This window comes from Glycine max, chromosome 14 (genome assembly GCF_000004515.6).
Source record: "Glycine max cultivar Williams 82 chromosome 14, Glycine_max_v4.0, whole genome shotgun sequence".
Taxonomy (NCBI): Eukaryota; Viridiplantae; Streptophyta; class Magnoliopsida; order Fabales; family Fabaceae; genus Glycine; species Glycine max.
The window spans coordinates 41,088,998-41,103,540 of record NC_038250.2 but is presented as its reverse complement, the minus strand read 5'-3'; the positions used below and the strand labels follow the sequence as shown (position 1 = coordinate 41,103,540).

Genomic DNA, 14,543 nt, shown 5'->3' with positions numbered 1-14,543 from the left:
TAGTTTTTTTATTTTAGGGTTTGGGTTTAGTTATGAAAATTTTAGAGCTAGGACTAATTTTTAGGGGTTAGTGTTAGGTTTTTTATTTTATGGTTAGGGTTTAGTTCTGAACATTTTAGGGTTAGGACTAATGTTTAGGGGGTTAGGGTTAGCTTTTTATTTTAGGGTTAGGGTTTAGTTCTGAACATTTTAGGGTTATGACTAATGTTTAGGGGGTTAGGGTTAGGTTTTTTATTTTAGGGTTAGGGTTAATTTTTTTATTTACGGGTTAGGGCTAAGTTTTTTTATTTTAGGGTTAGGGTTTAGTTATGAAAATTTCAGGGTTTAGGACTAATTTTTATGGGTGAGTGTTAGGTTATTTTTATTTTTGGTTAGGGTTTAGTGCTGAACATTTTTGGGCTAGGGCTAATTTTTAGGGTTTAGGGTTAGGTTTGTATTTTAGGATTTAGGGTTTAGTTCCGAACAGTTTAGGGCTAAGTGCTTATTTGTTACGGGTTAGGGTTAGTTTTTCTATTTTAAGGGTTATGGGTTAGTTTTTATGTTTTATGGGTTAGGGTTTACTTCACATTGAAGTTCATCGTTACTTAGAGACATTAGTTTTTTCCTTTTGGCTACCTTTGTTATTTGGTTTAGGGTTCATTGATTATTATAGTTTGATACGGGACATAAATTCTATCCATAAGTAAGCCTTAATAAACTGAATATCATACATTATGCCATCAATGTCAAATTACAAATATACAACAAAGCCTTAATCAACGGAGACATGCAAATCATTCATTTTGGTGTCTGTGATGCCGTGAGGATGTGCCACATGGTCGATCCCATCTTCGTGCTTGGCAATCAGGATTTCTTCTGCCCCGATGCCTCCCCGCTTCTTCTTCGTCAGCCTCCGCAGAAAATGCGTGACGCAAATCAACACCGAATAAGTCACCCGTATTAGGTATTTGTCCCGGTACATTCCATTGTGTTCCTAATGGGGCATTAGGTGTTGGAATTGGCCCATGATATTGCTGTGAAGGGGTCATTGTGGGCCATGAAAAATGAGCTTGTGTTTCCGCAAAACCACCGAACGATTGTTGGGTTGCAGAAGTATCAGTGTCATGACCCTGAAAAGGATACTGATACATCTGTGTCGGATACTCAGCAAATGTTTGTGGCGTGTAATACATTCCATGGCCACGCTCCGCCATTTGTTGGGAATATTCTTCCGCTTCAACAGTGTCCCTTCTTCTGTCTATCCCCTGAGTTTCAATACTTGACTGAAGCATGTGAAACTATTGTGCGGGAAATTGACGCTCTGATGCGGGACCATGTGACACTGGCTCAGTGACTCTCTCTTGCTCTTCGGATAAAATTGTAATTTTTTCCACATAAGGCACGAGATCATCAAATGTGCATGTTTTCCTCCCTTGAGGAGACACCATGTATTGTAATGCCTCCGCAACTTCACCCTGCATTTATAAGGGTAAGAAAATTAATGGCCATCATTAAATAAAAGTTCAAGTTAAAATTTGAAAAAAAATTAAAAAATACCAATGTAGCCGTCTTTGCATTTTCTGGGTCAACAAACATCTTTGTCTTTCGCCTATACCAGACCATGTAGTCCGAGTTAAAACTCAATAGGCCTTCTTGTCGGGGATAAGCGTCGACCCTAAATGCATGGCGATTATTCCACTGCTGAATCATTGGGGCGAACAATTGCCCCCAATTTTCGTCATGTTTCCCCTTTAATGTTATGCCATGAATGTTTAGGGGTTGTGAAGGAGACTCTGGAACTGGTTGCTGCATCCCAAATTGTCTCAAGGCTCTGTCCGGTTGGTGCCACTCAATAACTTGGAAACAAATTAGTGGCACCACCGCGTACCACGCGAGACTTCCGACTAAACAAACGGGAGGCAACAATGACATAACGGTTGATGGGTAAGGCTCCCACACAAACTGCATATAACAACATAGTTGTGAACATTGTAGTAAAATAAGACATATAATTTTTTATTTTACAAATACAATAGCATGGTTCTTACCTCATGACGTTTCATAATATCGAACTTGCGACGAAAAACTTTCACATCATCATTGCCGATATGTTGGTTTCCACGTCGCAGCCACCTACAAAGAATAAAATTTAATATACCCTAAAACCATTTATTCTATTAAAATGAAAGACGCTGTTAAAAATGACTGACCTGTGCCCTAGTGGTGTATTTTCTATTTGGGAAGGAGTCCTCTTTGGAGCCAAGGTGGGACATCGTTCCCATGCCCACAATTGTAGTAAGATGCACATACCTCCGATTGATTTAGTTTATAATCGGTGACACTGCACATCTCTCTGTATAGAAAACTAAGTATGGCAACTCCCCATGCATATCTGCCACATTCTTCAAAGTCACGTAAAAATTGAAGGTACCTTACCGAAACTCTGTTACTGGTTTTGTCAACGAACAAGACACCTCCAATAAATCTCAGTATCCATGCACGGGCAAACCTTCGTACTTGTTCTTCGTCGTCGTCATTATTAATTTGATCAAAATGGTGAGCCAGCCAACTTAATTTAACTACACTACCTTTAATTTCACCTTCTTGTGGTCTGACTCCCAATAATTCCTCACATAAATCAGCCCAATCAAGATTTGTTGGACCGATTAATGGTAAACCATCCACACTTATACCTAACAACACATAGACGTCTTGTAGAGTGATAGTACACTCTCCGCATCTCATGTGAAACGTATGTGTTTCCGGCCTCCATCTTTCTATCAGAGCACTAATTAGTGAGACATTTATTTTTAAGAAACCCATCTTGATAATCCACCCGAAACCAGATTGTTGAAGAAAAGGAAAAATTTGTTCTGGAATTTGTTCTTCCCCTTGATACGTGGGGACAGCTCGTCTGATATGTAATTTCCTTTCTTCTTCCCCATTCCAAACATGTTCTGAAACATGCTTAGGTTGCATCCATAATACATCAGTATCGATGGGGCTAGATTTAATGTTAATATGTGATGAAGATGATGATGAAGATGTCATTGCTACTGCAAAATAAAATATAATACATGTGAAGAAAAGTTTAATTTATTAGTAAACTTTAAATATATAACAATAAATTTGTAAAAAATCAAACTGGTCAATTTTTAATATATTCTATACATAAATTAAAATACATGTGAAGAAAACTTTAATTTATTAGTAATTTTTTTTCTACAATTAACAAATAAATAATTGAATAAAATATGGACTAACAAATTATTTATAATACAAACAAATATTGAAATGCAAAAAATCATTTCAATAATATATATACAAAAATAATAATAATATACAATGTATCATATATTTAATCACTTAAATTTTCTAAAACAAATAATATTAACGTACAAATTAAAACTAACAAATAATATATATACCATTCTAACTAAAAAATAATTAACTCAAATAATATTAAATTATCAACTCATTTATTTAAAATACAAAATTATAATACTAAAAAGATAAATTTACGTGTGTCAAGTGTCTAATATTACAATTATTTATTTAAGTGTCAAATATTTAATATTACAAAAACTAAAAATTTACATGTGTCTAAAATTTATAAATATATACCTAAACCTAATATTAACTTGTGCCTAATACTAAAAAATCTAATATTACGTATGTGTATCATGCATGTATATATATTTATTAGACTAAACTATCATCCTAAATATATACCTAATACTAAAAAAGCTAATATGACATGTATAAAATTTAAGAATGTACACAACAACTAAATATATATACACGTAATATTTTTATACTAACTAAACAAATATATAATATTCTTTTCAATTATACTTACTCATACAATTTTTTTACGAGAGATTAAGTTATAAAATAATTTCTTATTTAAAACTCATAAGAATAATTAGTTTCTCAACCCCATGCAAAAGTACATCATATATTTTAATTCTACCAATAATTAAGAATACAATTAATTTAGATTCTATACAACGTATGTAGTATACAAATAAAATAAATTTAGAAAAATAATTGAAACAAGTTGATAAGAAAGAATAATTATTTTAGAAAACTTTATATTTCTTGAGTTAGAATATATTTTATTTTACAGATATTTCTAGAATTCATAATAAAATTCTCATTCTTTGATAAAAAAAATTAATAATAATATTCTATGCTATGCTGTAATTACTACTAATACTAAAATATTATATACAATAACCAAATAACATCTAACAATATATACAATAACAATAACTAAATAAAATTTTAATTCTAACTAACCAAATAATATTTTCATACTAACTAACCTAACTAAATAATATTTTCATACTAACTAACCTAACATTGGAATATTTATTAATAAGTACAAAATAATAACACAATAGCTACTCATACGAACTCATTTAAACTTAGAACTTTTGTTAATAATAACTAACCTACTATTTACATACTAACTAACTTAGAATATTTGTTAATACAAATACTAACTAACTTAAACTTATAATATATATTAACATATTTACTTTGAAAATACATACCAGGAATTTAAGGGCACTTGAAGGGCACTTGAAGGATGAAAGCACAGAACAGCACAACACAATAATCTCTCAAACTCAAGAAGAAGGAAAGAGAAAGCAAAGTAAGCTGTGTAAGAATGAGTTCAACACATTTGTTTTTTATAGCTGAAAAATTAAACCCCAACGTTCAAATTTTTTTAGCGTTCACATGCTATATAGTATAGCCTTTTCAGAACTGAAAACTAAATTGCAAGGTGCAGACCGTGAAAGCCTTGAACGTAAACCCTAGGTGCAGCTTAGGCTTTTCAGAACTGAAACAAAGCTTGAACACGTGAACCATGGGTGCTGTCTCATCAAGCCTGTCCCGCAACAGCCATTGGCGGCATCAAGCCTGTCCCGCAACTGGCAGTTGCAGCATCCCATCCCTCTCTCCTCTCCCCCTATCCCGCAACCTCAGCTGGCGGTACCCACCTTCTTTGCCCCTATCCCGCCAGCTCCAAAGACGGGACTACCCACGTAGGCATGTCCCGCCAGGAGAAATAGCGATACCCATTTCTCACTCCTACTCAGCCGTGCTTGTCCCGCTGTTGCTACTAGCGGTACCCATTATACCACCATTGGTACTGGCGGCTCACCCTTCCCGCCAGTGCCACCGGCGGCACCCACGTAAAAAACGAACCCCCCCTGTAATTTGTTACAAATGAGACCCGCTTTCGTAAATAGTTTCTAAAAGAAACCCTATAAAGTAAATTTGCCGCACTTATGCCGCAACACCCCGCACCTTGGCCGGCCCTTCTTACCGGCAGAGGAGACACTACCTTTCCTCTCGAGAGCGGCAACCACACCCACCTTGTGCCCCTCGGCTCCTTTCTTGCCTCCCTCCCACGACCACCGTATCCACCGCCGTCACCTCCACCACCACCACCAGAGCCATCGCCTCCACCACGACCACGATCGACACGGGTTTGCGCTTCATGGACAGTGATGTTCATCCGTCAAGGTCTTAGCCGTGCCACCTATTGTTCACAACTCTGGCTCCCTCTTATTTCTTCTTCTGACCATGCAACAACAATATTTCTTCAATTTGGTGAGTTCCCTTCAGGGCTTGCACTCATGGGAACCGCAGTTGGTGCTGATGTTACCTCTTTGATGAGAGAGGGGCCATGGATTTTTGTTGGTCTGCAAAATGCTGTCAAGGTAAGCTCTTATCTGACATTGTTTTGTTTTGATGTATGATAATGTCTAATTATTGTAGTACATGCAAACTGATTATGAGTCTATGGTTATTGTGAAGGCTTGGAACATTGAGACCATCACCTAGTTTAGTCTTGATGGACACAAAGGCCGAGTCCGTGCCATGACTGTTGGCAACGATACACTCTTTGCTGGTGCAGAGGTAACTAATCATGTTATTATCTAATCACACTACAAGAAAAATGACCTATACCTACAGACAAAAACTGTCACTGTAAATAAAAAATCTGTAGGTAAATATACGATAGACTTTGTCCTACGGACGTTTCTTCTGTCAACTCTGAGGGGGCGTATAGTGACAGCTAATTGTCTGTCACTATAGGTTTTACCTACTATGTATAGTGTGTAGGTAAAAGTCATTAACTTCTACTTACATTTCCTAACTGTAGGTAAAAGTCTTTAATATGTACCTATTATCTTCAACTGTAGGTAAAAGTCATTAACTTCTACTTACATTTCCTAATTATAGGTAAAAGTCTTTAATATGAACATCACTTGAGACCGCAAGAACCTTCTTTCCCATTAGCCGATGCCACAAAACTGCACTGTTTAGAAACAAGGCCAGAACCTAGGATTAGATATGTTCAAACATGATGTAATAATCACCAGAAATCTTCAAGTAACCTTCAAGGAAAAAAAAGTATTTTCTTTTCGTTTGTTGCAATTTTCAATTAGTACTTACCTGTAGTAGTCAAGATTGGGAGCAAAGGTGGTGGTATTGAGAAGGCCATAGTTCCCTCCAATTAAAGTCTGCCTGCAATAGACTTTAGTGTTGTAGCAGGATGCTATTCCAAGTTGATCTAAGTACCTGAGCCATTTAAATTTCAAAACTTACAATAAATCACAACCAATTTAAAAGAGAACCAATTTTATATTTAGCAACATGTTTTGCTAAATATAACAGAAAAAACATCATAATCCATCCTTTAGAAATTTAAAAAGAACAAAAAATGATGGAAGGATTGGACAACCAATTTTACCCACCAAAAGCTGTTTAGAAATCTGTTAGAAACATGATTGCCACCACTGTTCAAATGTACTGTTTTGCTAGTGGCAGGTCCTTCTTAGTAAATATAAAAATCTTTCTACTATCAATTAATTAGAGATACTGTAGATAGTATGGCTTTTAAAGTAATTACTTTTAAAGTAACTAAACTTATCATATATGTATGGTAATTAGTAATTAGATGATAGAGTAAAACTCTTTAAACCATACACTATTTACTCATTTTAAAGAGGGAAACAATTTTTTTTTTAATAAGTAAAATTTTAAATACAAAATCAACTATTACAAGTAACTTGATACTATTTTTCTAATCTTTTTATAAAAAAATAAACAATTTTTTTAGAAAATTCAAACAAAATATATCTTATAATCACTTTTCAGCTAACATGATACGTTCATTCCTATACTCAATTACAGCAATAATTGATTATATCTATTATCAATTATTGAATATTTTTTTTCACCGTAGTGATTTGGTGAACTTATTGCTCTTTCCTTTGCTCAAGTGCTTATATAAATAACTCACTGATGCAACTACAGAGGCTATTATTATATTATATCAGCAATGGAAGTATATAAACTGCACATCATTAGAATAAGCAATTAAGTTGAAAGAGTAATTCCAAATTGAGGTCGAGGAAATAACTCAAACTGCAAGTACTGACCATCATGCACCAATAAAGGGATGTCCTGTAGCATGTATTCTCAAATAAAACATTTAAATAGAAACAGGTACTTCCTTCAGCAGCTATCAGAATTAAAAATGTGACTCGAGCAAATGAAAGTTATTACTTTTTTATAGTACCCAAATTAAATACCTCATTTTATTTTTCATACTTTTGCTTTGGCTCAAAGGAAGAGGGGATGAGAGAGGTGGTGAACAATGAATAAAATTACTTGATTGCCTTGGCAAGGAAAGGATGAGACAAGTCCTGAAAAATCAATCCACATTAAAGTGAACAATGAATAAAATTACTTGATTGCTTGCCAAGGTTCTAAATAGGGGATTGGGAGTGGAAGGGAAACATAAATTCGAAAAAGTGTTCATTTCAATTTCTATACAAATGCATTCCATAACACTCATAACTATTTACAAAAATAATAATACTCATAACTATTTACAAAAATTAGACTATCATAAATTCGAATATTATGATAGTCTAATTTTCCCGAAATGGAAAATAATAATACTCATAACTATTTACAAAAAGATAAAATGAAATGAATATTATGATCCCTCATATTAATAATTTCAAAACATAAGTTAGCACTAGTTAGTTGATGGTAACAGTGAAGAGCAACATTTGTGTCCCTATCATGATCAATAGTGTCCAAAACAACTTTATTATACCAAAAGGCAACAACAAAAATTGAGAACTGCTTCTCAAGATTTTGAGCATTGCAAAAGCACTTTCAAAGTCAGAATTCTTATTATTATGTTCACAATAACTTTTATATAAAAGTTTCAAATTGAGAAGTTATTATGACCACCAAACTTTAATTGATAAATTGGAACCTCCATCAACCTACCACAAACCAGTAAGAATCCAATCAAAATCAGTACCACAACAAGAAAACTCAACCAAACTATTCACGAAATCAAAAGCTACGTATTAAGCTATTCATTAACCTGCGGTATAGTTAAAGTAAATATATTCGGGATGAGAAACCCTTCGTTTTGAGGTGGCGCAGAATTTTGGTTCCCATTCTCATCTTCCATGACAACCAGTTGAGTAGAATATGATTTTCTAGAAACGTTGACCTCAACACCTAGAATTGAACCCTGTGAAATTAAATCTGCAACACACGAGCAGCAAAATGATCAGGATAGCGTAATACCCTCACATTCTCATGAATTTTTAACAGTCTTCTCATACTGTACAAGCTGTTGATTTTTAAAGCTAGAGAAACCTCCTTGTAGAGAAGCACATAGATCTGTTGGATCATTTAATGGCATAAGCATTATTCTCTTTATTGTAAATCAATCTTATAAAGAATTAAATCTTCTAAGATGAACACAAACAAGCTTGAATGTATTGATGAGAATAGTAGGCATACTTGAACCCCTTGGTTAGCCTTTTCTTCTAGTAACGAATCTAACCGAGAGGTAGAAAAGCTATCAAAAGGTCGTCTCAGATATAGCTCTGGGCACAACCACCAACCCGTAATGAAGATCTGCAGCCGATTTGCATTCTCTTATTATTAAAATTGAATTAGGAAACCAATATATATATATATATATATATGTGTGTGTGTGTGTGTGTGTGTAAATTATTGGTGAACAACTGACTTTGCATCTTGAATTGAAGTAGCAATTGCTTCAAATGTTTCCTGTCCATCTACAAACCATTGGGCTTGGCTCCCATCTTCAGTCAAACCTCTTATGGGAGCAAAGGAACCAAAGCATTCCATGTAATGGACATTTACAGCCAATTCTTCATAAATGAAAAGGGTAAGATCAGCAATGGAAACTAAAGGTTCTCTGCTGATAAACCTGACCATCTATAAAATTCTATAAAGAATAATGAACAGGGGAAATTAGTAATAGGGATTAAGTGATACTTAAGTTCCATAAAGTTTATAAATCATTGAGAAGTCTGTGGTCGGAGTGTCAGACTAAAAATGTACATTAATTTCAGAAGAACAAAAGCAATCAATACAAATAGCTATTTTCCCTGAACAAGACATCAAATGATTTCTTTTTTTTGGGATGAGAAACTTTTGTTAACTTAAATATTATATTTCTTTTATTATATATATTTAATACAAAAAGTTAAACAACATATAAATAATAATTGTTTATATAAATAATTCTTTTTAATTCTAAAGAATTCAAAATCACATATGATACATCAAAATAATATTTTTTTTAAAGAAGTCATTAATTAACTTCTATTATAGATGCCGAAGGAACTAAAATGACTAATTATGGACTGTTTATTTATTTATTTTCTTTAGCAGGATCATTGACTGTTTTTTAATGGAAAAAAAAAAGAAGGAAAGTAGAATTAATGCAAACCGTCAAAAATCGCTTTTGTCCTTTAGCTTCTTCCCATTATTCGGAGTCGGAGAGACACCTTATCTTTCTTCATCCCTCAGCCATAACACCAACACACCACACAAGAAACCCAGCTCCAGCTAACTCCAACCCAACACACCAATTACTCTGCCCTATGATCTTATACATTACTACTATTTTTTAGTTCAAAAATATACATATGCATATATGCAAGTGTAACATTAGTTAATGAATTCATTAATTCGATCCAATTATCTATCCATTACAAGCTTTGTATTGATTTCATGAAGTTGAACAATTGACTCCAAGCAATATATAGGAACTTACTTAGGGACAAATAGAAATGCAGCACAAAGTAACAAGGTGCCTGTAACAAGAATCCATCCAATAACCACCAAGCTGCAGCCACGATAAAAAGAAAAAAGAACATCTTTTACCGATAGAAACTTAACGGGAGACAAATCTATCAGAGTGAAGGAAATGAAATGAATTCAACTTACGAGTATACAGGACACGGCAAAGCAAGTAAAGAAAATACTGCAAAAATTAAATCAAGTTCATATGATTTGGTTAACATTTAGTATAGAGTAAGAAAAATAAAAAAGACAAAACCAAAATCAAACATGCACAATCCGAGAAATGCAACAAAGATCATAACAACAGCAACAGTAACAAGAGCCAGTCTCCTGCAGATGATCACAACAAGCAATGTTAATTAATCAGCAAAAAAATATATTCATAAACCAAATGAAACATCTAAATTCGTGTACTTACACTCCATCTATGACTTTGTGTATCATCCTTGAATTTTCTTTAGCCTTCTTGGAGAGAGAATCAGCAGTCGTGGTGACTTTCACTTTTACATCATCAATGTTGGATCCAAGATCTAGTGGCAGGGGAATCCCATTCACAAGCTGCTTAGCTGAATCAAAATAGCTTGTAACGTTCCTGAGGTGCAACCATAGTTATGTGTGTGGCAGAATTTATGTAATGCGTACCTTGACTCCAAAGAGCTAACGTGGTGCAACCATAGTTAATCCTATTTTACCCTAAAATGACCTCCATAAAATTATAATTCTGCTAGCAATGCCTAGTGTCAACAAGTAACAACAAAGACTCAAATCCATGTTAAATACCAGGATATTTGGGAGTCAACGTTTTCAAATCGGGTCAATTTTCTAAAATAGAAATAAAACACTATTGACAATAAAGTATAAAAGCACAGAAAAGACAAAATGTATCCTCAAAACAGAAGAGAAAACATAAAAATCTCCAAAACCAAAAGGAAAAACTGACAATACCAAATAGCTGATGAAAAAAGGTTGTGTAGAGTAACAGCACCAAAAACAAGCCAGACTAAAATCTTCCACAAAACCAGATTTAGCAAGCTTCCTCAAAATCAGTATCACCAGAAAACTAACAAAATAAAGAGAAAATTCAAAATGCAGCTGAAACATTTCCAAACTAACAGGATAAACAGCAAATTGAAATCGTTGCAAGCTAAACACAACTGATTAGCAAGGAAGATCCACATCTTCCAAGAAGAACTTCTCACAATCACATCGTATTTAGCAATTGACTACGTGCTTCACAAATCACAAGATTCAAATCATCCTCCAGATAAAACATAAAACCTTCACCCTCACCACCTCAAAACAATTTTAAAAAAAAATGGAACACCAATTCAAATTTACCAAAGAAAAAAGTCTCAGAATCATCCAACAGGCACCAAACAGCTTGTCTTTCGGAAAAAGAAAAACAATGAAAACAAGAACATTATTAAGAAAAACGACAAAGATTGAAGCAGAAAAGGACAAATTCGTTCTAATTAACAAAAAGAAGAGACAAATTAGTGTTTTCCTCTTTGAATTCTAACCCTAGATTACAGATCCGAAAGTGAAACTGGTTCCGTGGCACTAACCGGTCGAAGAGCTAAGCCGATTTCCGCTGAAGCACGAGAAGAAGAGAAAAAACGGAGTGGCAGGGTTTAAACAGAGATTGAAGTGGATTTGAGTAAAATACTCGGCCCGGTCCATAATCCAAAGGCTTGTGGTCATTTTGGAGTTTGATTTCAAGATAAAATGAATATGATTGCTGAAACTAACAAGAAATTGCCATAAAAAATAATGTTAATCTAAATTAATCCATAAAAATAATGTTAATCTAAATTAAAATTTAATATTACTAATTAATATATTTTATCTTTAAAATTTTAAACAATTATTAACTAAAAATTAATTTAAATTGAATGGTTATTTTGTGATATTGAGTATTTACTAAAAAAACAAGAGACTAGTATTCAAATTTAAATCGTCTTAAAGAGTTTTACCTATACCAACAATTATAGGTATAAGACTTTTGAGGTTATACCTACATCAACCAATTATAGGCACATGTTTTATGAAGTTTTATCTACATTACATAATTGTAGGTATAAGTTTTTTAGAATTTTGCCTACACTGTGCTTTTGTAGGTAGTAATCTTTTTGAGTTTTATCTACACTAATCAACCATAGGCACAAGTTTTTTGGAGTTTTACCTACACAATGTAATTGTAGGTAGAAGTCTTTTTTCAATTTTAATGAATTTACTTACACCAAATAATGGTTGGTACAAATGGTTGAATTTTACCTACATTAGTCACTTGTAGGTAGAAGTATTTTTGAGATTTACCTACACTAATTAATATCTGTAGGAAAAAGGCGTCTGTAAGCATAGGTCATTTTTCTTGTAGTGTCATATTCCTCTAACCTATTTTGTTGTAGTTAGTTAACTGAAAGGTTTTTTCTTTCATCATATTCAGAACTCTTACTTTTTTGTCTGTTGTCTATCAATATATGTATTTTAGGATGGTGTTATTTCTACCTGGAGAGGAAGCTCTAAATCTAAGTCTCCTTTTGAACAGGTTGCATCATCACTCACTGGCCGTACTAAAACAGTGGTTTGCCTGACTCTTGGATGCGAGATGCTGTACTCCGGGCCCAATATTACAGTGTACAATGACACTAAATGAGCATCCTGACAAAGTCATATCTCTTATTTGTTAGGGACCAATATTTGTTGTCAAGTTCATTTGGGTTTGACAATAACGGAAGAAAATGTAAACTACTTAACCTTCTATCATCTAGTTTTATTTTGATTTGTAAAAAACCAAGTTGATATTTCTTATAATGGTCATGAAGGAGTTGGTCAATCTCCTAAGTTAATAATTTTTTAATTTTTATTACAGGGTGTTATTTCTCTTTTTGGGATGCCTGATGCAGAAGGTAAGCATATATTATTTTCCTCGTGCAGAGTTCAGTTCATATGTATGAATTGCCATCGTAAGTAAACCTAAAGTATTCACGTATTTTGTTACTTTACCTCCATCATTGTAATATTTTTTTGTTGCATCCTCTTACCATGTTTCTTTTTAAACAAATTTTCAGAGAGGGGACGTTTATTTGCCAAAAAAGATGTGGCATCATTTGAGTTAGGTCTTGGTGGGCCTTTTCTTCACTGCAGATGAGACTGGTTTTCTGATGGTGTGGAAATGGTTGGATGTACCCAAGGTGGCATCCTCTTGACATGTGTTCCCTTTAAAACTTTGGAGTTGTATCATCCATCGATCTGTCTCCTCTTGAAGCAGGTGGTGATAAGAATGAATTTATTTTTCTGAGCAGTAAATGCACTGTAAAAGCAATTTTATAGAAATTGACAATTATATAGAAATACCAATTTCATTCTTTTATATTCTTCCCAGCAGATGTAATGCTCTCCTGCCTTGATAAATATATTTACTATTGGATTGCTCTTTATGTTATCATAGCTTTAGCCTTATCAAGAATGCATAGTCTCGGTGTCGAAAGTAGCATGATGTACTTCTTTTGCGGCTTATCTGTATTTCAACTCATGAAACTCAAGATATGGGTAGGCATTGTCGCGGGAGGAATGTTTAGGTTTATTCTTATCTTAATTCGAACCATACTTGCTGCACAACTGAAGAAGGAGGAGCAAGAGCAGCATGTTGAAGTGTTTACCTACAGCCTAATTTCGTTACTCTTTCTTCAAGTAATAACAAAAATTTTGAATTCCAAATTAATCGTACGTGTTTTGTTTTTCTCTGGGTCGTTGGAATTTAGTATTTGTCAATTTAAAAATTATTGCTTTATGTGGTGATTGTGACTTTCTGCTCTCTGGAGATCTTAAGCAAATGTCTGGAATGACATTGCATTTGATATTCTGATCTATATTTAGTGAATTTACTTTTTGGCCTGTATTATTTTACGGAAGAATTAATAATATTTGTAGAATTGGTCTTGCTGTTGAGATGGTTGGAATCGAAAAATTGATTTGTTACGTAGGATACTAATAACTAATAACTATTTGGTAGTGTTTAGAAGCATAGAAAAAAAAGGATCAACTCATTATTGTTATTTATAGTTCTTGAAATCACATTAAGAAAATATGTAACGTTCGATCTATATTAATTATTCTCATGTGTAAGGGGGGTAATTATTCTCATGTGTAAGGGGGGCAAACGGATCCACGTCCATGAATTGGTCCGCGAGGGCTGTGGTTTGAGCGGGTAACGGATCAATTTTTTTAAACGGTTCATGGTTATGTAATATTTTTGAGTCCACCCCGCTTAACCCGTGGACTATGCAGGTTTGGCCCGCGGGATCTGTGGGTTGCCTGCATTAGGATTTTATTGTTTCAAATATGAAATCATTTATTGTTGGAGATGTTTAAGTTTCATATTTTAGATT

General features: G+C 33.8%; 1 protein-coding gene across 1 annotated transcript; it reads right to left on the bottom strand.

Moving 5' to 3' along the window:
• Positions 1-306: 306 nt before the first annotated feature.
• On the bottom strand, positions 307-2,660 carry LOC102659608 (serine/threonine-protein phosphatase 7 long form homolog). The gene is made up of 2 exons (XM_041009112.1): positions 1,537-2,660; positions 307-1,454 (listed from the first exon to the last, which is right to left on the bottom strand). Exons 1-2 carry the CDS (start codon positions 1,945-1,947, stop codon positions 1,278-1,280), a joined length of 588 nt encoding a protein of 195 aa, XP_040865046.1. The 5' UTR covers positions 1,948-2,660; the 3' UTR covers positions 307-1,277.
• Between the last annotated feature and the right edge of the window lie 11,883 nt (positions 2,661-14,543).